Source organism: Dinoponera quadriceps, unplaced genomic scaffold (assembly GCF_001313825.1).
Source record: "Dinoponera quadriceps isolate SergipeBrazil2010 unplaced genomic scaffold, ASM131382v1 scaffold424, whole genome shotgun sequence".
Classification (NCBI taxonomy): domain Eukaryota; kingdom Metazoa; phylum Arthropoda; class Insecta; order Hymenoptera; family Formicidae; genus Dinoponera; species Dinoponera quadriceps.
This window is the reverse complement of record NW_014554557.1, coordinates 293,495-318,331: the sequence shown is the minus strand read 5'-3', so window position 1 is coordinate 318,331 and position 24,837 is coordinate 293,495. Positions and strand designations below refer to the sequence as shown.

At 43.7% G+C, this 24,837-nt stretch overlaps 4 protein-coding genes across 9 annotated transcripts; 2 read left to right on the top strand and 2 right to left on the bottom strand.

Annotated features, from left to right (window-relative positions):
- Nucleotides 1-832: 832 nt before the first annotated feature.
- On the top strand, nt 833-16,132 carry LOC106752048 (tubulointerstitial nephritis antigen-like). Of its 4 annotated transcripts, none has more exons than XM_014633438.1 (8): nt 833-1,044; nt 11,964-12,262; nt 12,635-12,698; nt 12,779-12,977; nt 13,701-13,996; nt 14,188-14,387; nt 15,031-15,185; nt 15,540-16,132. In XM_014633438.1, exons 1-8 carry the CDS (start codon nt 1,010-1,012, stop codon nt 15,657-15,659), a joined length of 1,368 nt encoding a protein of 455 aa, XP_014488924.1. In that variant the 5' UTR covers nt 833-1,009; the 3' UTR covers nt 15,660-16,132. The 4 variants fall into 4 exon arrangements, with proteins under 4 accessions (XP_014488924.1, XP_014488925.1, XP_014488926.1 ...); XM_014633439.1 differs by having other exon boundaries at nt 834-1,178; XM_014633440.1 differs by lacking the exon at nt 833-1,044 and adding an exon at nt 1,407-1,616.
- LOC106752049 lies at nt 1,624-19,083 on the bottom strand. 3 transcript variants are annotated; one of them, XR_001375112.1, is made up of 6 exons: nt 18,624-19,083; nt 17,932-18,116; nt 17,207-17,578; nt 16,624-16,859; nt 2,946-3,129; nt 1,624-1,741 (listed from the first exon to the last, which is right to left on the bottom strand). XR_001375112.1 is itself a non-coding variant. In XM_014633442.1 (5 exons), the coding sequence occupies exons 1-4, from the start codon at nt 18,973-18,975 to the stop codon at nt 16,626-16,628; spliced, it is 1,143 nt and encodes a 380-aa protein (XP_014488928.1). In that variant the 5' UTR covers nt 18,976-19,083; the 3' UTR covers nt 2,759-3,129; nt 16,624-16,625. The 3 variants fall into 3 exon arrangements, 2 of the variants coding, with proteins under 2 accessions (XP_014488928.1, XP_014488927.1); XM_014633442.1 differs by lacking the exon at nt 1,624-1,741 and having other exon boundaries at nt 2,759-3,129; XM_014633441.1 differs by lacking the exons at nt 1,624-1,741; nt 2,946-3,129 and having other exon boundaries at nt 16,578-16,859; nt 18,624-19,082.
- A 1,453-nt stretch (nt 19,084-20,536) lies between these two features.
- Nucleotides 20,537-22,664, top strand: LOC106752075 (60S ribosomal protein L15). The gene is made up of 5 exons (XM_014633483.1): nt 20,537-20,603; nt 21,019-21,199; nt 21,721-21,857; nt 22,062-22,172; nt 22,425-22,664. Exons 2-5 carry the CDS (start codon nt 21,028-21,030, stop codon nt 22,617-22,619), a joined length of 615 nt encoding a protein of 204 aa, XP_014488969.1. The 5' UTR covers nt 20,537-20,603; nt 21,019-21,027; the 3' UTR covers nt 22,620-22,664.
- Nucleotides 22,665-22,739: 75 nt separating this feature from the next.
- On the bottom strand, nt 22,740-24,403 carry LOC106752076 (actin-related protein 2/3 complex subunit 3). Its single transcript, XM_014633484.1, has 4 exons — nt 24,265-24,403; nt 23,726-23,902; nt 23,453-23,648; nt 22,740-23,353 (listed from the first exon to the last, which is right to left on the bottom strand). Exons 1-4 carry the CDS (start codon nt 24,268-24,270, stop codon nt 23,199-23,201), a joined length of 534 nt encoding a protein of 177 aa, XP_014488970.1. The 5' UTR covers nt 24,271-24,403; the 3' UTR covers nt 22,740-23,198.
- Nucleotides 24,404-24,837: the final 434 nt, after the last annotated feature.

The window sequence follows — 24,837 nt, the reverse complement described above, 5'->3', positions numbered from 1 at the left end:
ACGATATGTGGCGTCATCTCATTCCTCGCCATTATGGATTCGAGATTTGTCGCTGGAATGTCGCATGATGCATGGTGATACCATTATACAGCTTACATTGTTCAACAAGTCATTGTATTTAAAACCGGAAACATTGAATAACTTATCCAATCTTGAGCAGTGTATCGATCATATGTACTCATGGCTATACAAAAATACACATATTGTTAATGCAAAGTTCCCAAAATTTGTATGTATTTTGCAACAAAATGATATTATTCGTAAATGGTACGAGTCCAAAACTACTGACTGGTCTTACGCAGCTAAAGTAATACGCGAAAGTGACGATTTCGACAGCGAGTCTCTCATCGATTGTGAGCTGGCCTTTGGCGTGCGCCTTGAAAGACTTTGTACATTATGTTCTGAATAATTAATAATAAACTATTTTAGATTCCCAAAGATTTTTTTAACTTAATATCCTCCCCCTTACCTTTCCCCATTTAGATTTAAGTAAACACGATATAGGGGCGAGTGCGCTGGAGGGGTGCGGACCTTCGCGCAACTACCGTGGGTCGTCGCGAACGGGTCGCTGGAGGGAGGGTGAGAGGAGGGGGTGCGCGAGGGTATACCGACTGTCGGAGGAGGAGGGGGTACCGACCGCCGAAGGGGGCCCTATTCGGCCGGTAAAAAAAAACAGCGCCTACCGACCGCTGCTGTTCGGTCGGTAAAAAAAATAAAAACAGCGCCAACTGCGCCAGCTGGTCTTTGCTACTCGGCCGGTAAAACAGATTCAATTGAGCCAGAACCGGCCTTTCTCATCTACTGTCGTTATCAAGGCGCGAGATGTGAGTCGGTCCCAAGCAGCGGAACTCTATTAACACTATCGCGCGCGGCTTATCGAGAACCACCGCAACCTGACGGTTCCTTCGCTCGGTGGGCGTGACGGCCGGATTAATCGCGATTCGACGATGAGATCCGCCGCGCGGAAGCCCGTCGTGCGCGAGGTGCAGTGCGATTCGCGGTGCGGTCGATGAAAGAAGGGAAGTACCCTTCCCGCGTGCGAAAGTAAGTGCGAGCAGCCGAAAAACGGAGGATTCGGAGCTTCGTATCGTAAGAGTCAGCGCGTTTCCTACCCGGCGTGCGCGACGCACCAACTTCTTACGAGGGAATCAGCGTGGCACACGGCCGGTCGCAAAGAGGTTGCGAATCTTTTTCTTTTTTTTCATAAATTTCCGTTTCCCGCGTTCGATGGGAGGATCCGTTTTCCAGTCATTCTCAGCTACGTTTTCCTGTCGGATGCGTCGCGATTCCCATTTGAGACTGAGCATACCGCGTGTGACAGCGAAAATCCCTCTCTTCGTATTCCACGTTATAGAATCAAGTCTGTTTTACGCGATTAGAGGAGAAGCACGAAAACTGATGTAAATACGATAAACCGGGAAACCTATGTTTCCCGGCTGTGGAAATCTGAACTCTGCCGGACGGAACGTGAATTTCGTCTACTGGGTACATACGGTAGTTGGAGCGGCAGTTTCCGTTTGCAAGCGCGCTCGGTTGTGTTATTAACGTTGTCTGATCTTTGTGCTGCTTCCTTTCGAAGCTATCTTTTTGTGATAATTAAAGTAAACGAATCAGCGGTAAGTAATTTATTTGACAATGCTATTTTATAGCGTGAGTTTTGAATCTTTTAAATCACTCATGCCAACCTCTATTCACTGTCATTGGGTCGTCAGTCTTGGAGCCTAGTTTGCAGAAGCGACCCCTTAAACATAAAGAGGAAATGGTTATCTGCAAAGATATATGTGATAAATTTCATAAAGCTATCATATATATTTTGATAGGGAAGTGTTGCTGCGGCTTGCATTTAAATTGTGCGTGTAAATCCTAACATTACATCTTCAACAAGGCTCCAAAACCTGAGAACAAAATGGTACGCCTTTTCCCTACGTAAAAGGAAAGAAAAAAAAAAAACAAATAGAGAGACAGTGCGCAGTGCGAACGTGTTAACAATTACGTCGTCCCGTGAACGCTCTCGTCGCGACACGTCCGCACCGCGGAAAAAGCTGGCCGATGGCCGCGCGCGCAGAAATCGAATTATGTCAAAACGGAATGCGTGCGGCGCGGTTTCACAATCACGGGAGTAGCGCGTATGCGTCAGCGTACGACGTAACCCCTGACAAGACGCCGCTCGCATGTAATTCACTTCTCGAGATCGGTATCGCGATTCCGGGCGGAGGCGCGACGGAGCGCGCCGCCAGGTATGTTTGCAATTTGCCGATAATCATCAGCTGGCAGGCATAAGGCGTTAACGAGTGTCCCGCGACGATAATTGAACGATCGTCTCGCCGATCGTGTCGAACGAACGCGACCTATTGTGCGCGCTAATGAAGCCGCGGTGTCGTGGAAATTAATCAGCTTCAAGGCGCGTAAAACGCGGAATTGCTGATCACCGATCGTCGTCGTCATCGATCGCGATTGCGCCGGGATTTGGCTGAAAATATCGGCGTGCTTTAGGGGTTAGACATTGAAATAAGAGTACCAATGCCTCGACATCTAACTTTTCTATTACCTTGATCCTTAAATATACTAAAAGAAAAAGAGAAACGCTACATTCAAGTCAATATATTTACCGAGGAGTGTATTTGGGTGATGGTTTTGCTTGAATTAAATTAATACTATTTGAGAATGTGGCACACTGAAGAAATGAAAGTGCTATATTTAAGTACGCGTTTACACTTGATCCAAGTAAAATAATTATTCCAATAGTTCTTAGCGAATGTTTACTTGAATGTAACACTTTTTTCTTTCAGTGTGCGAATATTAAAATTTTTACTAGAGAATAATCTCAATATTGAATCTATACACTAAATGAAGATATTTTATGTCGAAAGGGCTTAAATATTCGCATTTAACAATAAGAATGTTAGGTTAGAGTTGGGTGCGTATACAGGTATTTCCACTTTTACCTTAAATCGAGCGCGCTTATCGCTTGCCGTTATCATCGACACGGCGCCGTGGAACGGCTGTTGAAGAACACATGGCGATTAAACGCGTCCAATAAATCAGTTTACGATGTTAGAGAGGCGTTGATAAACGGCCGCGGGATGAGGCGCGTGTCGGACACGTGATTCGAATACTTTCTTAGATTGCCTGAAACGATTCAAACGCACGTCAAGGCAACTTCGATCGTCGCTTATCGGCAATAAGCGGGAGGGAAAGAATAGCCTTGTGAGAATAACACGCACATGGGGAGGGTGCGCGTTATTCTCGTACGATATGTTTCGGGAGATTCGTGTGTATCACGAAAGTTTACGGGGAGAAGCCTCAGAATGAGTCCCCCGAACCTGCCAATCTCGCAAGGCGAATGCAAACAACCTATAAATACCTCGGAATTTGGGCCAACTGCGGGCGCATCCACCCGCTGCTCCCCCGCGGTGCGATATGACGCGCGTATTATTTTTAGTATTAACAATTTGCAGAAGAACGCGAATAACCGAACGGTAAACAGGTTTTAAAAAGAGCCGGGGGAAGAGAGAGATTTACAGCTTGCAAAGTGGGAGAGCGGAGCGAAAGAACTCGAGACGTCGTTTATGTCAGATCCGAAATATGCAAAAGAGTCTTACGGACCGAGATTATTACGATGATTCAAAACCGCCGCGCTAATTCGAGGTTCGTCTTCTCTTTTCCCAGACGTGAACATAACGCGATTTTATCGGGTCGCGCGCGCGTTCGCCAAACGTTTTGCCGAAGCGCGAGACTGATCGTCGAAGTCGGCTCTTCAGTTCTGTGACGACAGGAAAGGAGATATCATTGTGGGGAAACGTAACGTGAGGAATATATGTAGCCGCGTAAATACGGACGCGAAAGGCTCGCGCGACCATCATCTTGTCGCGCGCGTGGTGCGAGAGCAATCTTCGCGCGGGCGATTTCGCCGCGTCTGACCACGTGTGACATTTATCGCATCGTCGTCCAGAGACGGCCATAAATCGGCTGGCACGCATCTCGATGTTGACGCGGGAAGATCTTAGAACGATCGCTGTCAGACGCGGGATTCTCCGTTTGAGAGCGATAACCATCTCCTGAGCTCCGAAAGCTCTCTCTCTCTCTCTCTCTTTTTCTATCTCACGCAGGAACAACACACAACGCGAGATTCTTATGTTGTGAAAGTTAATAATAGGGAATGTCACGTTAACAATAATCTCCCCTCCCCTTTCCTCCCGTATGGGTCTTATCAGTCGGAAGTTTGATTCACCCTCCGCGCGTTCCAGCGTCCACGACACTCATTTCCGAGGAGGTTCGACGCGGTTCGAAATCAAAATGGGCTCGACACTATTTTTCCTTTGGAAAAGGCTTGGATGAGGCGGATAGGATTTAATCGTTTCCTCCGTTCTCGCGAGTTCCCTCGGTCGAATTGCAAGGCGCATTTCTCGCCGGCCGTTGAAAAAGCACCGGCGGATCACGCGTGGGTTTTTAAATTGCAACCTCCCGATCTCGCCGAGACGCTTCCCGTCTGTAAAAATAAGCAGTGGCAGAATATAAAGCAGGGGCTCAATGCGACGGACTGTTTGTTTTTCCGATATCCGGTACCGAAATGTTCGAACGCATTCACGTCCGCACCACGGGGGCGAATTCGGTCTCTTCCCGCGGCGATCGCCACCGCCTCGAGACACAACGTTCGGAAAGTTGCATCGGACTCGTTTCATACATTGTAGTGAAAATCACAATAACAGAGGACATCTCGGCGATACTTTCAAGTTAAATTCGACGAACGAAGAAAGTCCCGAGAAGTGAATGTCACTTGGAACTTTTAGTTTTATCCTGAAGTTAAGAGATACAAAAAATAAAGTGGCACTCTTTCTTCGTTTAAACAAAATCATTTAACGTTAGCTCGTTTGATCTCGTTTGTATCAACGTAATTTTGCAAATTAATATCTCGTAATTATAGCAACTGACGACAATGAACTGGTTGGAATTTAAGTTGAATATTTAGGTTGAATTTGACCACCGTCGAGATAGACCGGTCGTCGATTCGACTTTTCACTTTTGACCGGCGAGTTACATAAGTTTCATCTCGAGATCAAGTCTGGATTCGAGATGAGAATTCGCGGGGACGGTGATGCGCAATTTTTTTCCTCGAAAGATAACGCGAGACCTGTGACCGCGAAAGAGGCGAGAGAGAAAGTTTACGCGTGGACAAGCCGGTTGTGTATGTCACCGCGGCATTGATATCGCGTTATGTCATTGCGCTTAGTGAGAGAGCGCCGCTCGATAGCCAGGCCGCCTGCCAAAGGTTACAGAAATGCGCCCTCGCCTCGTGATATCGGATATCTCATCGACTCCTGTTTAACCCCTTGGGTACGGATTTATTTGAGAAAATATTTGCATGTGGAACGGATATAATTTTTGGTTGCTTGGAGTAGTATGTAAAAGCAGTACATTTTACGTAAGAATTTATTTATTTCTAAAATATTGGTGACATATGTAGTATTAAGATGTCTTCAAGTAATTAGAATTGCAAAACAAAAATAAATTAATAACAACGAAATAAAACTAAATGAAATAAATTCAAGCTATAACAAAAAACCAATTGCTAATAATTATGCAGAGTGTGATATTTTTCAAAGCAAGTAGGTAAATGCAGTGCTACTTTGCATTGTTTGCACTGCCACGTAGTCTCTTTCCTAATATTATGCTTATAACAAAGAAATTCTTCGGCAATAGCTAAACGAAAGGAAGTAATGCCTGCCTTGGTTGTGCAGTTGATTATAGAATATAAAACATGAGCATTATAAAAGGCCATATCTATTAGATAAAAAAACATTTTCTTATAACCCTTTACACATTTTCTCATAACTGGAAAGCACGCTAGCAATTGGTCTTGTTGAATGACGTCTCTCAGACGTCAAATGTACCCAAGAGTTTAATTTTTGGTTTGACGTCTTAAACACGTCATCCGCTCCTAGGGGAAAAAAGACGTGAATGACGTGTCTCAGACGTGAAATGTACCCCAAGGGGTTAACGGAAGCAGACCCCCGCCAATATGACTTTCGAGTTTGGTCGCTTCGACAAAACCCACCGTCCTTTCGGTCCTTCGCGCGACAATCCGTGGAAAACTCGCGCCGAACAAGGAACGTCGTCACGTGAAGGTCCCTACGACTCTCCCGACGGTTACAAACGACACCGACGTGGAAAGAGTATACAAATCTGCGACGATAGCGACGAGTTAACGAATTGGGAAAGATGGAGGGGTAAGAAGTGTAGGAGAACGTATGGGGGGAGACTTCGCGAACGACGAGAGGGTCTGAGGAAAAGAACGAGCCCGACACTGGTATCCGAATCTGCATACTCGTCGGAAAGCCGGCGGACCCTTCTCTCCGAGGGGAACGAGAGGACTTCCAGGATCGCGAATAATTCGAAGGACGATCATCGGCCGACGTATACGCGGTGTCCGCGTGTGTAACCGCGCGCGAACCGCGGAGTTGTATGACTCGCGCGTGAATCACCGGAGACGAGTCGACGACGGCAGGATGACGGGACTCCTGCGAATCCCGAAAGGACACTTACCGTGGCTACGTCATCCTTGGTGACACACCACCCTACGATAAGATGTCGGCGAAACCGCCATTCGTTCCTCCGTTTCTTACCTAGCTCGACAGTTCGACGGATGCGCAGCGCGAGAGATTACCGCGCCGGTAGTTGACGCGATGCTCGTGGAATTTAATATGTAATTATGACGGAAAGGCCGCTCTTCTGGCATCAATCAGAGCCACGCGTTGCATTTAATCGCGGCTCCGTCACTCGCATCGCTACGCGCGAGTCACGTGCACGCTCACGTATCCGTCATCGCTGTCGTGTTGTAATATCGATTAGGGAACATGTGGAACTCTTCTCTGATCAGGGAGCGATTCTGGCAAGCGATAAGTGTCATGAACGAAGGTCCTGGAACTTTTCACGGGAAATGACACGAGCACCGCCACGTTAACGGCAATGACCGACTGATGAGTAACGCGGGGCGTCTGTAATAATTTCTCAAAGATACATGTTGCAATCATTTATTTATTTCGTTCTTCTGTAGGAGAGTAAATCCCTTCGGTAAATAACATTGTCGACAAAGTAAGGACAGATTATGCACAAACAAATAGTGACAATATTGTAAAAGATAGAAAAGAAAGAAGATGAGTAGATAAAGTAGGAGCAGAAGAAGTTAAAGAGGACATGAACAGAATGAGCAACTTCTGTAAGAATGAAAGGTTAATAAGAGTCGATAATTGAATGCGATAATTAAAATCTTAGCGGGAAGATCAAATTGTTAATTGTTGGTGTAATGTACCTGCCAGATTTACCTTCCGGACTTTCAACGCACGTGCGTTACACACCGTCGAACGATCCTATTAAAATTCAAATTATCGCGCTTAATATCCAGCGACGGCTTTCATTAACCTTTCACTCCCCACCGGTTCTCGTTACCTTCGGGGATTTCAATATTTTCCTTTCTTTAAATAGTTCGTGCATTCGATTTTTCCCAAATCAGACACGTTCTTCTTCCGGTTATCAGACAGAAATCAAATATTTTGGGAAAGAAAAATGCGAATCTAACGCTCGCCTACCATCGTCCAAGGTCGATTCTTCGGGTGGATCGTTGGATTTAATTACAACGTAAAGTCGATTCGAGCCAGCTATTTCGGGAAGATGACGCGACTTGTTATCAAGTGATATTAAGCAGAAGCAAATTGTTTAACTATTCACGGTCACAACTTGATCGACTCGTTCTTCGAATTCGTTTGCTTTCGTCGAAAAAGTCAGCCGCGATAATAAGCAGAAGCGATAAAGGTTGCATAGCTTTCCGTTGACAGTATTCATTGAGCAATCCCGCTCCTGACGTCACTCTCGTGCAAACGACGTTCAATCGACGTACATAATAATTTCGCGATGTAGTACTAGCGGTACCCCCTTCGCGCTTTTCACGCGGAGGTCGTCGTTAGCGTCCGTTGCATCACTGCAAGCCTTCCTAATGAGGGAACAAAGTTACGTCCGTGTTTTCCTGCTTATCGTAACGTACTACCTCTCTTTTTATAATTATACGTGAACTTTTTTGAATTTTATGGTATTGTTCAACTGTTTTGTGATAAAAAAGGATTGCTTTATATACTACACGAAAAAAAAAAGGAAAAAAAGGGAACAAGGGAGAAGAAAAAAAATATTAACTGGCTAAATTATACAATATATATATCGCAAATTTGTATATCAATGAATGGAAATCACGATTATTGTCGCGATGAGCGGCCAGATACGATTAATTAATCGCTCGAAAATAACAGAAGCGAGGATTCGCGGAAGGTTCCGTCACTACATATCTGATCCTGATCACTAACGAAGGGACGCCACGAGAAAGATGAAAGAGAGCGGACGAGTGAGAGACGGACTAAAAATACATAATCTGTCTGATCTTTCCCGAGGGAGGGATCTCAAATTCACTCTATTTTCAAGGCTGACTTTCAAGTGAGCTCGTTAATTCGGAAGCCCTAGAATAGCCGTGTCTTAACCTTGGTAACCTTAGAAATATCTCTGGAGTCGCGCCAGTTTCTGAAGCGGCCGGTTAAACGAAACTGTCTTCTCCATCAGTGTCAACTCCACTTGTATTAAGTAGCATTAACGTTCCATCGGGTTCTCGCGCGCTCTCTTCCCTCGGTCCCCCGACCAATTTTGCGTTATTTGTCCGTAAACAAGATCGTAAAGGCCCGTCGGAACGGCGAGAAGTAGGTGCCGAGTTCGTCATCAGCCTTGTACAAGTTATTAGCACGACTTGTAACACGGCGGCGCGTAGTCCGATTACGATCAAACGAAAATAGCGAGCTTTCGGGCGGGCACATATTAAAACGAATGTTTCGTCGCAAGCTGAACACGTCGTGTTCCCCTTGCCCCCCCTTCCGTGTAAACGTGCTCGCGATGCCGCACACGGTGTTAGTTGCCCAACACGTCCGGCGACTAGTCCCGATTATCGCGAAACAAATCGAGCTCTCGAGTAATGATGCAACTTTGGGACCGAGTCCAAAAACCACTCCCATAAGTTAGATCATGCGGTGCGGCCGGATGGTTGTTCATATTTTATTACCGATCATAAGGTGCGAAATGCTGGTGAAACTTCCGGCCCTGCAACGACGTCCGGACGATCCGCTCGGTCGCTCGCGCTTCCTCTATCGACACAGGTCGCGAATCCGCGCGCGAAATTTGCGTCTCAATAAGCAGGGACTAAATTAAAGTGAACGATTCTTTTCTTATTCTCTCGATTCTCAGTGTTTTAAGAAACGATCGTGAGATGGGTCACATCGGTGACGTCGCGGGTAATTCAAGCCGGAGCCGGAATTAATCTCGTCACCGTCGTCGGTTGATTCGGGCATCGGTAATTTTTGATCAACGTCGCTCAGCGCGTCACTGGGGGGGGGGGGAAACCCACGAAGTCCGCCCTTATTACGGGGTGCGACGCTGATGTCACGGGTCAGTCGTCGCCGATCCCGCAGATGCACTGAAACGTTGCGCCCGTTGCCTCCTTCTATTCAGCTTGCGAGTGTTTAATTTGAGGTTTACGGTCTTTCCTTTATTTGCTTTCGTCTTCCGCAGCGTTGATTAATATCATCCGTTTTCTTTTCTTTTTCCTTTTGTAAGAATAATCTCAGGGTGACGCTGGGGAGGGTCTATTAGGTTCCCCTAATTTCTTCGGTGGGCATGCATTGTCTCGACAAAATTCTCTCGCAATTCGGAGACCGGAACGATTTCTCCCCGAAAAGTCGCGACACATGAACACAATTTTCCTGAAGTATACAGTTGCTCCGAGAAAAGAAAACTATTATCTATAGAAAAATAAATGCATCCGGCCGTACAACAAGATGGCTGTAATATTTACGGTGAAATTGTATTTCAGAAGATCGCTTTGGTGCTTCGGTGGGTTTCGGTATTGTGACTTTTCAGGGAATTGTCCTACTTTTTCAATATCGGTGCATCTTTTCAGAGATAATGCGCGATGTTCCGCGTTATTCCTTCGCGCGGTATCGTTTTAGATTTTTGCAGCCCGCGGCAAATTAGCGTTGTATCGCGCTGACGAACAGAACGAGACACTGACGGCGCGATGGCGGCTGGAGGGAACCTCCTCGTGACGTCACAGGGAAGACGGGTCAAACGAGCGACCCACTTACGCATTCCCGTGCGGAATATTTGCATTAATTGCTCGCTCCTCAATGAACGCTCTTCAGACTCGTCCCGGCGCGGAGGCCCACGATCGAGGACAGCATAGCGATCCTTTCTCCGTTCGTCTAGAAACAGCTGCCGATGCAACTTCTCGGAAGCATGAAAGGATGAAGAATTACGTGATGCGAAGTGCGTGCGTCGGGCGGGAAGAATTTTGCGTTTGATGTGTTAAAAATACTCGGCGTACTCCAGTTCCAACCCACGTCCTGAGAGACGCCTCGTTCGAATCCCGCGTCAATTTCACCTCGACGGAAATTGCCTTCTCGGAACTTTCCGATATTTTTAATAAGACGTTGCGTAGCTCTATGCCTGGCGTCAAGTTACAGAAATTTGCTTATTAACGAGTAAACACCGCGTTTCCCTTCCTACGGGAAGTTCATTTGGTACAACATTCTCCTATCCTTGTATTTCGATTTAGCGAATTGCTCACGTGCGTATTTCGATTTAATGAAGTACCAACGGCCGGAAAATCGGTATCGTTACGCAAGCACGCGGCCTACCCAGGAAGCTGAAATCACGATCCTCGTTCCAGTCTGGTAAATTCCATCAATATTATAATGCAGCCGATTCGGGTGACACTCGTTTCAGAGTTACGTGATCCGTGATAGACGATCCGGTGTGGACCGATCGTACGTGGACGATCGGATGTTGTTAAGCGCGTCGCCGCTCCGAGAGAGAGGAGGTGACGACTGAACGTCGTCGGCGGAATGGTGTTCCGGCTGAATGAGATCCCTCATCTGTCAAGATTCCTTTTTGCGAGTCTCAAGTCGCTTCAGAACAGAGATATACGCTGATACCTCCGATATGTTCGGGACGTTTGGGGAAAGAGACGTATCTCGAACGTAGCTTGCGAGAATACGCAACGCACAAGATTCGCGGACGGAGGTCTCGTTTAAATATACGCGCGCGTTCGGCGACACAAAAGAACATGAGTGGGATGAATCAAACATTGTCCGCTCGGCGAAACCTCGGCGGAGACGTTGCACAAGTCCCGTGAAGACTTCCATCATCTTCTCGAGAATGCCGAGTGACGAATCGCGCGGCATTTAAACGGCCAAAGCCTTGAAGCCGTTCCAAAGTAGACGGAATGACGCGTCCCGCCGGTCCGCGAGAAACGTCGTGAGCTTGGCAACGTTATTGTTGCCAATTGCCAGCTGTTACCGAATACCGCATACCGGCTGCGCACACCTGGACGAGTTACGCCAACTCGTCGGTGCGTCGCGTCGATTCAAAGTTGCGTCACATTAATACTGAGTACGAGAAATAAACGAGCAAAATTTCAACTCTCAGCCGAAATACATCGCGCGCCACGGATATAAACAAACGGAAATACACGTGCGGTAAAATTTGAAATAAAACACGTTAGCGCAATACACAATAAAATATATTAATTTGCGCGTGTCTTTCTCTTCTTATAAACGTTTTTATTCGATATTTTGAAATATTTCAGGGATATGTGATTCACGCGGATGATGTGATTCTCTAGAATATTGTGGAAATATTTTGACAAATATTGAGAAACATCGAAATTATTTCTGATGATGTTATATGCGTGTGTGTATGTGTATACAACGTTAAAAGCTGCATAGCAGAGAAGGCTATTAAATATCGTTGCAATAACGTTCTTTCAATGATTTCTTGCTCACTGTTTGCGAATCGACGGTGAAAGAAACGAGAGAGAAATCAATCAGAATTAAATAAGCATCGTGACTGCTCCTCACGATTATGCCCAATCCTTTCAGGATGTGGACCGTACACTGCCAGAATTTAGTGTTCATCGCCTGTGTGTTCCTGCCCTGCCTCGTGAGAGGCATTCCGGATTATTCCGGGCTGCCACCGGGGTCATATTGCGTCTCGAGGTATCCTGCGAGCAGATGTTGTCCAGGACGTCAGGATGAATGCAGCGCGCCGATCCTTACGACGCTGTGCTACTGTGACGATTTTTGCGATCGAGAGCGTGAAGAGGACTGCTGTCCGGATTATTGGCAGCACTGCAGAGGCATCGTGCCGAACGTCACGTCGCCACCCGAGGAGCTAAGAAGTGCGTATTGATTACGAAAAAATGAGGTGTAGAAAAAATGTCTAAGACATGAAAAATATTTATTCGATGAATACTAATAACGCTTTATCGATACTAATATACATATTTTTATCCCGAAGGAAGAATTGTCTCGATTAATAAAATATACTTTTTTCCGAAATCCGTAACTTTTCCTGAGAGCAACTGTTGATTCTATTTAAATAAAAAAACTTAGATTCACGTAAAATGCGTTATTAGTACTCACCGAATAAATATTTTTATTCTTTAGATATTATATTTTCCCCTATATGTATATGTATATGTAATATAAAAGCACACGATACACATAATGCAGAAAATATATTTTTTAAGTTCGTTAATGCGTGCTTTCAGGATGCTTCTTCCAAGGGAGAGAGTACAATCATGGACAAACGTTAAGAGTTAACTGTAACACATGGTAATACTTGAGTCGCTCCTTCTGACGCGATGCCGTTGAGACGAGAGGCACAGATCGTCTAAATTTGTTTTATGTCGCAGTAAATGCTCCTCGCTCGGTAAGCGCGCCGAAGTGCTCTGCGAGGAGAACCGATGCTTGATCGAGCAGGAGTTAATGGATGAAGTCAGCTTGCAAGGACCAACCTTGGGATGGCAAGTGGGCAATTATTCCGAATTTTGGGGAAGGACACTGCGCGAAGGGGTGGAGCTACGTCTGGGCACTCTTAATCCGTCACAATCCGTAAGTATTAACACAGAGCCGCCAACGCAATTAATTCGGAAAACTCTCCTTCAAGTTAAAAACTTCACATCCACATCACGTATGTATCTTTGCGAAAACATGAAGATGCCAGAAATAGAATTGCTCGTTCATTGAAGTTGAAGGGTCGAAAAGCAAAAAAAATCGTCGTGTAAATTATCGCAAAAATATTCACAAGGTATTCTCCCGAATGTGTCTTCGTTACTTTGATAAAACGTATGATTATTATTATTATTACTGCTACTATTATTTGAGATCCAAGAGAAGATAAACTTGAGGAATAGTTTAAGATCTTCGTGGCGCGGGGACGGAACTCTCATTATAGCCCGATGAGTTCGAAGTAAGGCAGCCTTGCTCTGAAAACGCCGCGACCGTGTATAGGACGCAAAATTGCCTCGAAAGATTAGGTCAATTGCTCCGCTTGTGCAACTAAGGCTAAAGTTCCACGGCTAAAGTAATCTCTCCTGTACTTCGCTGCGGGGGTTTAATGAATAAGAGAGCGTGTGATCAACGTCGCTCGTGGGTGATGCTCGATCAAGATTGTCGGTCGAGTCTTCCGTCTTTCGCAGCTCGTGCAGCCCGAATGCCGATCTTTCCGAGTCACAAGCAAACCCCTCCTCGTTTCTATCAGCTGACAAATGAAAAAAGGTCTCTTGACCGACAAAACGGAAGTTCTCCGTCCAAAAGTTACCTCTCCGCCCGCAGATGTACAAGATGAACCCAGTGCGACGTATTTACGATCCGGACGCGCTGCCACGGGAATTCGACTCTAGGACACGCTGGCCACGCGACATATCTGACATTCACGATCAAGGATGGTGCGGCGCGTCCTGGGCCGTGTCCACCGCTGACGTCGCGTCCGACCGATTCGCGATCATGAGCAAGGGCGCTGAAGATGTGCAGCTGAGTGCGCAGCATCTGCTTTCTTGCAACAACAGAGGACAGCAAGGTTGCAGGGGCGGATATTTGGATCGTGCTTGGCTCTTCATGAGGAAATTCGGGTAATTTCTTTCAGTTTAGCACTATTGCGCCTATTACTCTCTCTCTCTCTCTCTCTTTTAAAGCTATAATATTCTTTCCGTGTAATTTTTGTCCACATCGTAGATTATATTCCATTTCATTTCATTAAATTACGTGCGAGTGGATGATCTTTTGGTGAGAGCGTGCTTTTAACAAATCGTTCTTGTCCTAGACTGGTGGACAAGGAGTGCTATCCTTGGACCGGTAAGAACGATCAATGCAGATTACACAAACGAAGCAACCTAAAGCTCGCCGGCTGCCGAAAGCCGCCGAACTCCCTGAGACAAGAATTGTACAAGGTCGGGCCGGCTTATCGTCTAGGCAACGAAACTGATATTATGCAGGAGATCCTGACTTCCGGACCTGTGCAAGGTATGTATGCCGCAGTCAGGATTTAAACGATCCTTGATTAAAATTCTGGGATACATGTTATTCGTGTTTAAAATCATTGCGCGCAAATGCAAATGCGTATGGAATATCGAAACATGAATATCTCATGACTGAAGCTTAGAATTATTATATTTATTCGGTAGTTACCGATAGTATATATTTACTTATATGTTAACTTATATATATATAATTTAAAAAAAAAGAAAAAAAAAGATTTTTTTTTTAATTGAGAATAGGTTTTTTTTCTACTGAGAAAACGTACACATTTCTTTAAAACTATACTTTTCATGAAAGTAATCGTTCATTTAAATATATTTAAATGAAAAAAAAATTAGATTTAAGTAAATTTATTATTAGCGCTTACCGAATAAATATTTTTCTCTCAGTGTAGAGACAAACTCAACTGTCTATTCCTGCGTTACTAGAGAACATGGCAAAATTGATGAGAATTTCATATAAAAAAAAGTTGTAATATTCTCCTTGTATTGTTTTTTTTTTTTATTAAATTGAAATACGTACGTATGTGAATAAACTTGTGACTTGTGTAAATGGTTTTGATTACAAAAAATTTCTCTCGTCGTAACTCTTTAGAGAAGTGTATCGAAAGTGTGGAAATTTGTTTCAGCCACCATGAGAGTCTACCAGGACTTCTTTATTTACAAGAACGGAGTGTACAGGCACTCACGGAGCGCGGAATTGCACGACTCGGGTTATCACTCGGTGAGAATAATCGGATGGGGCGAGGAGCCGTCTTATCGCGGTCCGCCACTCAAGTATTGGGTGAGTTTGCGCAACGGCACGTTTATGTAATACCGTGTCCCAATTAAGAAAAAAAGATATTACACCGACACAATATGTAATTACGCGTAATTATCTGTTGTCTGATGCGATACCGATTGTAATTTCTTGTACGATACGAATATCTAAGAACGCTTCTAATCTCTCGGGTGTTCTTCATGCGTATCTTCAGAAACAACACATGCGTATCTTTTGTACAACACTTACGTCTTTACGTCTGTGTGATTTTTACTTTTTCATTTTATTTTCCTTCCCTTTCCGCTCCATTTTATTATTTATTTTCTTTTCCCTTTCTTCTCACAACCGAAGCAATCTTCTTTTCCCTACTTGTTTCAGTTGGTTGCGAACTCCTGGGGACACGATTGGGGTGAGAACGGACTCTTCAGGATCCAAAGGGGAGCGAACGAGTGCGAGATCGAATCGTATGTGCTGGCAGTTTGGGCTAAGACAATATAAAGATCATGAAGATAAAACCAAAGTACTAGAATATCCGATTGTCATAATCACTGTTGGTGCATTTATTGAATCTCTTGGCCGGCCGGTCGATATGCAATGGCCGTGATTGCGCCGTGGACGAGGAGCGATATATCGATGCTGGAAAGTATGTGATCCATGTGCCTCCGTATACGCCTTATTACACGTAAGATCGGGAGGGTCGGGGGGTTGTTCATAGATATTTAATATAAGTACGAACTCGCACCTAATCGAAAGAGCGCCACCGTTATTCCTTCGGCCGCATTATTCGTAGACAACAGTAATCGCTTTGCACGCTCGGAGGTCGATATTTTTCATATATTATGCAAAAGAAAACGGGAAGGAAAACGGAAATCACGCGTCTCTCACGCGTAATATCGCGCGTCAGACAGTTCGGACGCGTGACGAGTATACTAAGTGCCAAACGCTTGAAATAAATTTTCTAAGTACACAAACGTTGCGAAACGTTCCCTGCATCCGTTCCTCCCATCGAACGACCTGTCATGTCGCTACACTACTACGTTGAAACGAACGTTTTACGCGATTTCAGCGAGGGTTCTTTTCGGTGAATATAAAGTAGAGCCTCGCCGTGTACTGTCGATAAGTCCTCTCCGCATTCTACTTGAAAATAAATATACGTGCGTCCTCGATACGTGTCCGAGAAGTGCCCACAAAGTAACTGGCAGTGTGACGTATATCGGTACCATGAATTGTGCCTGAATATCGGAACGTCCGATTTCGCATACGTCGAAATAATCATGCTAGGTAGACGTCGTAATTCTTCTCGGGCTCCTTCTCGGCACCGTCCTCGAAGGATCGAGTCGGTCGGGTAAACGGAATCCACATGTTGGACATTTGCGTGCACAGCACACGGTATTAGGCACTCGAGGAATGATTGTGCACGTTGCGTTACTAATCAGAGGGAACTCTCTCGCGATGACTTTACCGTTAGACCACGACGCTTCGCCGGTTGCTCTTGCAATGAGGACTGTAGACCTCCAGTTTGTCCCGTGGTGTGTTCATCGCGGAGTAATCGATAGGGAACGGTATGGTGTTACCCCGGATCAAGCAGGAGTCCGTCATGCCTAGGAAATGTTCCCCGGGACCGAAGGGACCGCGGCCGAACAAGAAGTTAGCGAACACCAACTGATACTGCACCCAGCCGAGAGGATGATCTCCATTCTGAAAGCAATTTCTTGCCTAAATCTCCCGGGCGAATTTCTCGAACGAAATAATGAAACGCGAGAGAATCGGGTGATCCTCCGTGTCCGGCGAAATTGAAAAGAGAAGGAAAAACGAATTTCCAGATCGGATGAAATTAAATTCCGCGGACTCACCTGCGCGTTTGCTGTATAATTGAAATCTTTAATTTGAAATGTAACTTTATATTTTCTTTTGGTAATTATGTGTTTAAGAAAACATGAAGAGCTGTAGGAGTTGAGGATAGAAATGTACAAGGAAAATTAATTTCTATGCTAACGTCGCGCTCACACGTGTTATGATTTTAATCAATAACTGACTTAATTTACCGAGGTCATAGAGTCGTACGCGGTATCCAGGCACTTGTTTATCCTGTCGGTGTCCAAGCCAATCACGGAGCTGTAAAAGGCCGAGAGTTCCTTCTTGCTGATCATCCCGCTTCCGGATCTGTTTATCGCGAGGAAGAACACTCGCGGCATAACTTTGATCCAAAACTGCATATCATTGTAACTGGCGCCGTCCGGCGGCGCGACGATCTGCGCCCACCAGGATAGCCAGTCGTCGAGATCGATCTTCCTGTCCGATTCCACGGGGGGTCCCTTTTTGTCCTGCAGGATCAATCCGGCGAATCCGTTCTCGATTTCCAACAGCCTCAGGTACTCCGGACCGTTCCACGACCAATCTGCGAATCTCCTCAAACGCTTTTCAGGGCAAAAGAACAATGTATTATTTTTTTATCATGAGTGCCTCTAGATTCGCCAACTACCAACCGCTAACCAATCAATAGTAACGTAACATTAATGTTATAATTTTCCACTCGACAATGTAAATGCAATATAATGTATGTGTTACGCAACGGTTATATTGCTGTGTGGGAAATTAAAACATTAATCAGCGTTTGCCCTAGATGATTTCTAGATAAAGATGGTCGATTTATTCATCTGGATGATTATTTAGATAATTTTATCTAGATACCGGCAAACACTGACATTAATGTCAAGTTAACTATTAGTTGGTGTTTATACTGGGATGGAAGTCGAATCTGTGACTTTACCTCTGAAAGTATCGCGAAGTCCTTCCTGCCGACGTAGCCGTCTCTATCGTGGTCCAAGAGATACGTGAAGAAATGCGAGAACTTATCGCGTTGTATAGGAGCTAAGGCCTGCGAGCCGTCGCTTTTACTGAACTCGTTGATCGCAGACAAACTGTCGTCGCTCGGGAAGCGGCTCACCCAAGTAGCTAATGAAAATCAGATGTATGACATAATTAACTTATAATATAACTGATTACAGTACATATACTGTATACAAAATCGTATTATTATACCATCTAATTAATTACGGCGTAATTATACATTTAAATCTAATTCAATTCAATTCAGTCAAATTTAATTAAACTCAATTCTAATATCTTAATCCGCGATAATGAAAATGACGCACAGCTGACAATGTTAATGAAAGTTACGGTGACAAAATTTAAATTCGGCCAATCATTTTATAATTAAATCTAACTAATTATTTAACCAACGCATTCGACTGATCAATCGTTGCAATACGTCGCCCAGATACTTATGTAAGTAACTATTACGTAACTATTACTTATTATTCATCGCGATTGTATATCACGCGATGCCCATGAGAACCGGTCTCCGCGAATCTCCGATAACAGATCCATCAAGGATCAAGACCAGAGGATCAACCGCAACAGAGGCTCGGCGAGACCGGCCAGGATTATTCTCATACTTACTCCAGACGTGGACACTCCAGCTGGGCTGTTCGAGTTCCGGGACGCTGACGGGCGCTGGACCGGCGATATCCTCGACGTTAGCCGCGGTCGTTCTCCATCGCTTGAGAAGATCCTTGGTGCGATCGCGCGTCCGGTCGCACGCCTGCCGCCAGTTGGCGATGAATTTGCGCGGCACCTTGAGCGAGCTGCCATCCTCCAAGCTGATCTCCTGCTGGCTGCCGAGCGAGCTGCGTTGACTCTTATCCGCTCTGTCTTCGCTGGAGCTCGCAAGCGGCACCGCCGTCCCTGGCGCGTCCTCCGTGTTCTCCGGGTAATAAATCGGGTCCTTTATGCTTCCCGAGCGACTCTCCATGACGGACTACCGCTTGCATACCTAGCGTGTCATACCCGTCGACCCGTAGCCGCGCGTATATTTCAGGGTGACTCTCCTGTTGAAAATAATCAATTCCGCCGGCCGTAGAGAGGTCACCGGGTCGCTCGATATCGCGACCGCGCCGTTTCGTCGTCGTTTCTCGACCCACCGCTTGTACCCGCGATTCGCAGCTACACTGTCTGCATTTCTCCTTTTCCCACGCGGCATAAATATTTGGGTTACGCCTTGGAGGCATGTCCATGCACATAAAGCAAGAAGGATATCTTTCGGATGTCTTTAAAATGTCTTTCGGACACTGCTGAGAGCTGTCTCCTCTTCTTTTCCGTGATTGACGACCGGTTTTTTTTTTTTATTTTGAGAGCCTAAAATGACGTGTGTAATATTTGTAAATGGAAAAGTATGTCTGTTGTCTGAAGTAAAGCTCAAGGGATGAATCGTGAGTGATCGTGCGGTGAGAAGGAAGACTGCTTGAACGAACAAAATTAGCGATTTCATGAACGAAATGCATCTCAGCAAACGCGAAGAATCCTTTGAACGAAGAGTAAGACGGAAACGGCGGGGAAAAAAGAACGATAGAAAAAGAAATTGCAGTCTTAATATCAAAAGTGAAACAGAGAGAAAAACACGTTTTACATATAAGAAAAAATTATATTTCTCTCTCTTATTATATTTAATTATATTTTATTGAGTAAATTTAATATTTTAATTTCATATATTTTTACATTTTATTTCTTATTTTATTTAATCGTATCTTTTATTTATTATTTACAGACAGATTTTTATTTTATATTTCTTGTAACTTATTCGATTGTATTTAAATAAGTTTCGGAGGAAGAATGTGAGCACGAGCGTGGCATAATAGCGCACTATAAAGATCCCGGCTTCGCTTCTCGGTAGAACCAAAATATTTGTATACACTCGTGCAAAGGGCTGCAGCGCCAAAGAAAGGAAGAATGTAATGATAAAAGTTTGTCCGGTAACATTTTCTTAGAAAACTGTAAAAGACAAAAAACCATATCATATGAGCGATACATTGAGTTATTAAACATTCAATACAAATAAACATTCTGCTATTTTGATCTTTAATCTTTAACATTTTTAATCTACCGTTTCAATCCTTCTTCTTTTTCTTCTTGTAAATACGTAATTGTAAGTAACCAAAGGTACTCGCTCTACACAAATACTATTTTGCAGATGCACGTTCTGTCTATATAATTATATATGATTTTTAGTATATACTCCAATGAAAAACGAGATCAGAGGACCGTTACTTTCAGATAGTAAAACTCAGACCCCTGGAGGTTGATCAGAAATCTCCTCCTCTAGCGTGAATGCGTGAAAAGTATAAATTCTCCAATTTGAAAACATTTGGAATTGTCATTTTTCACGTTCCCGCCTTAAGGAAAAGTCACGTGTCGATGTCCTGAGCGAATCAAATTGATCGACAAACGTTTGTGCATTTCAGGTCGCTGGTCTCAGAGGTCTCTGAGAACGATGTAGGGAGAAAACGTTGAGTTTGTCTATCTCATCCGTTATTACGTACAGCCTGCTGCCATCACGGTCGGCGAGCGGCAGCCACGTTCTTTCTCCTGCTTCGCTCGGTTGAGGTGAGTTAGTTCGTCGAAAATCGTATTATATCATTAACATCTTAGGTTTCCGCATGAATCACGACATAAGGGAGTTGAACTCTAAATTTTCCTGACCAGAATATTGTGTTATTTTTCGTATATTTTCGTAACGAACGGCCGTATATCCGGTGTAATGTATAAATGCTAACCTCGAAAATGTTTGTCCTGTGCTTGAAAACAATCATTCGTATTTTTCTCTTGTATTTTTTCTCTAAATTTCGGATGCACACGTGAATATCTCGAAATCTGCTTGTATACGCTCTTAGAGAAAAACATATATAACGATTTGTGGCTGTATACGGAGAAATTAGTATCGTATAGTATCGTATACATATAGTGCCCGCATCCTAAATAATGCACATTATTTCAAGATCCGTTGATCATTTCTGTGCAGGGATTCGCGATGGGGGCATATAAGTATATGCAAGAATTGTACCGTAAGAAGCAAAGCGATGTGCTTCGCTTCTTGCTGCGTGTTAGATGCTGGCAGTATCGCCAGTTAACAAAGATGCATCGTGCTCCTCGGCCCTCAAGACCTGATAAGGCTCGTCGTCTGGGCTACAAAGCCAAACAAGGTTAAGTTATTATCCGATTCATATTAAATTGCAGATATACTCGATAAAATTGAATATTCATGTAAAAAATATTCAAATCAGAATTTTTATCTCAAAGTAAATAACAGGTATGTTTTGTAATAATATTTTTCTTGTACAGACGCGTGCGGTGCAAAAATCTTTCTTTTGATGTATATGTGTGAAATTTGTGGCGATCGTTGATTTTCCATTCTTTCCTAAAACCTAACCTATTTATATGATGACCTGCTATGTCTCTTACTTGGGCGGGATGCGTTTAAAAAAACACAATGGTTGAGTGAGCGCTCGCTGTTATTGTATTATTCTTTTAGATTTTACCGTGAATCGTAAGGAATATGTCGATCAAAGGCAATAATCACTCAACGGTACGACTGTTGTGATTTCTGAACTCATCTTTCATGGGGATATAAACCCGAGGACTATCGCTGATCCCAGATTATTATATCATGATAAATTTGATCCCAAGAGTAGGATATAAACATGTGAACTTTTTTGCAATACAGGTTTTGTCATCTTCAGAATCCGTGTGCGTCGTGGTGGACGCAAGCGTCCGGTTCCCAAAGGAGCAACCTATGGCAAACCCAAGAGCCATGGTGTTAATCAGTTGAAGCCAACTAGAAAACTGCAGTCAGTTGCTGAGGTAAGATATTGAGTAACATGAATACAACTAAAATTACCTGAACAGCCTTATATGAATCTGAACTATGATGAACCTATGCACCACTCTTACGCTTAAATGAAGATGAATATATTATTCTGAGGAATGAAGTAATTTCAATCGTTTGTTAATCTTCGTCACTAGTATTCGTCTCTTAACAATTGTTTTGTTAACAATTTGTTTCAGGAACGTGTTGGCCGTCGTTGTGGTGGATTGCGAGTACTGAATAGCTATTGGGTGGCCCAGGATTCCTCGTATAAATATTACGAAGTCGTTTTGGTCGATCCCGCACACAAGGTAATGTATAAAACTGATCTTTGTTACAAATGTTAACTGCTATTATCTCAAAAATCACAAGCATCTCGTCACAAACATTAAATATGCGAAACTCGACATGATGACGCTTTTATACCACCAATGAGATCTAATAATAGGATAATGATTCTTTAATCCTTCCTTGGATGTCTGAAAACGAAATAAAGCTCTAACAGAATTAAGACGATTCGTTTGAATCCTAGTTCCTGATCGACACTTTTCGTTCTGTTTCAGGCAATCCGTAATGATCCGAAGATGAACTGGATATGCAATGCAGTTCATAAGCATCGTGAGCTGCGCGGTAAGACTTCCGCCGGCAGGAGCTCACGCGGTTTAGGTAAAGGACATCGTTATTCGCAGACGATCGGTGGTTCCCGTCGTGCCGCGTGGTTACGGCGAAATACATTATCTCTTCGCAGAAAGCGATAATATTATTTGTAATAATATAAAAAATAAAATTGACGATACACAAAACTGGCGGGAGAAAAAAACCCATTTTCCTTGTGCGCGCGCTATGTATAATTCACTACGGAAGCTTCTAATACCAGAGACATATATAATTCAGTTTATTTGTACTCTGTAACGTACACAATTCAAAACAATATAAAACAGATAAATAACGAGGACAGGAATAAAATCAACTGGTTTCTTGCGTTATATAAAGCAGAGCTCGGCGAGCGTTGCACATTTCAGCCGATTTTCGTCAGACTCCGTTTGTCGCTATTTTTCAAGTGCCGTTTGAAAATCAGGAACATGGCTAATGAACACAGAGGTCTCCGTATTACTTGAGATACCATTGTTTTTCATTTTTTTTTCTTTATTAAGCGATACCCTCCTGAGTCTCGAGTGGCACTTTGACTGCGTACGGGGCGATGAAGTAAAAGGAATAACGGTAGAAGCCAGCCAAAAATCGGCCGATATGTGCAACACGAACTCTGACATAAAATAATAAAATCCTTGATTCTTAAGTAATAAAGTTTAGAACATTTCAGTTTAGACGAACGAAACTCATTGCCCAGGCCCAGACAATGATTTATCCATGAACTTCTTTTTTGCAAAGCAAAGCCACCATTTGCTTGGCTTGCCATCCTCGCCATATACTTTCTCAACGATCCTAACGGCTGTTTCCTGCCTGATTTGATGGAGATACTGTCTCATAAGATCTTAAATTAAAAATATCAATTGATATAGAAACGTGTGATTGTATTCAATATAATACATTCCCAAATTATTTGATCGTTCCACTAGTTCTTAATGCTTACCAGCTTCAGCAGGACTACTTGGTTTAGCATATACAGAATTCAATGGGAAACCAGGATCACCAGGGACATCGAATTTCGAGATAGCTAGTGAAAACATCTCGTTCATAGCTTGCGGCTGGGTCGCACATTTTTGCAATTTCTTTAGACATTCGGTGATAAACAGAGTAATATAGATCAGAACTCTGTCGGCCTCGCTCTGCAACAAAGATACAATTTGATGTACATATAATTGATTCTGTTTCACAACAGTGAGTTTCTAAATAAATGCACCACCTTAATTTCGTACGTCCTAAAGAACACATTGGCTTTGAAGAAATATAATGCTTCATCAATTATATCTTGTTCCTTGTTGTTAAAAGGAGGGGCAGGACCTCGGAATGTGGTCTTGATTGGCAGAAGAGCCATGTTTCCGATGGTGCCATGGCTCTTTGTAAAACTCGAATGATACGCCTGAATATAAATGGAATTTAAATGGAACAGAAGGCTTCAGTCTAATAACGCTATGATGTTAGATTGTAATCAAATTAAACATATGACTAATCCATCTTACTGCGATGGATTTGCAAAGATACTTTCAATTTAGTAGATTATCGTATCACATGTTATTTAGAACGGAAATAACAATCCGCTGAGGTTGAATTGCATTTAATAGATGTAGTGGATGTTTGTATGTAAACGTGGTTACAAAAGTGTATTTTAAGCTGAGGAAAGGTGACATTATTCTTAGGTTACGCTACACAGACAACGCCCCGGTGATAGTACTCAGCTTGAAACGTTATTCGCTTGCGTTAGCATACGATGCAAAAACTTACAGGCATAACAGCAATATAATCTTTTCCTAAAAGTTGTCCGTTCTATCGCGATAACTCATAAATGGTTTAAACTACGAGATCTCACGAAATGTCAAAGCTAGCTCGAATAGCAGAACTTGCTTCCTGGGGAACTTGCTTTCTATAGAGAATAATATCTCTCTAGAAAACAAATTCAGCCATTGGATATGCAACAGATGTTCCGTTCTATGACGAGCCGATATCCAATAAGACAGTTCGTTTCCTAGAAACGAAGGTGCCGCTAACTGAAATCTTCAGAAAGCGGACCATTTTTATCGCGTATCGGACACGTTGCGTGCCGAAAGTCGAATGCGGTGTCGTTCACGATAAATATGAATTCTTCGAGCCGCGTTCGAAAATCTAGCTCGACGGGAAGAGTAGCATCTAATTGGCCAATGAGGACAAGAACGGCAAAAATGTTCTTTATCGTGATTGGTTAATTGATTATACTCTATCCGTCGAGCAGGATCTTGGAATGCAACGATGTTGGCTCTCTGTTTTCAAGAAGTACCTATTCGTGTTAGATTGGCGATGCTGAGTTCAACTGTAAATTCG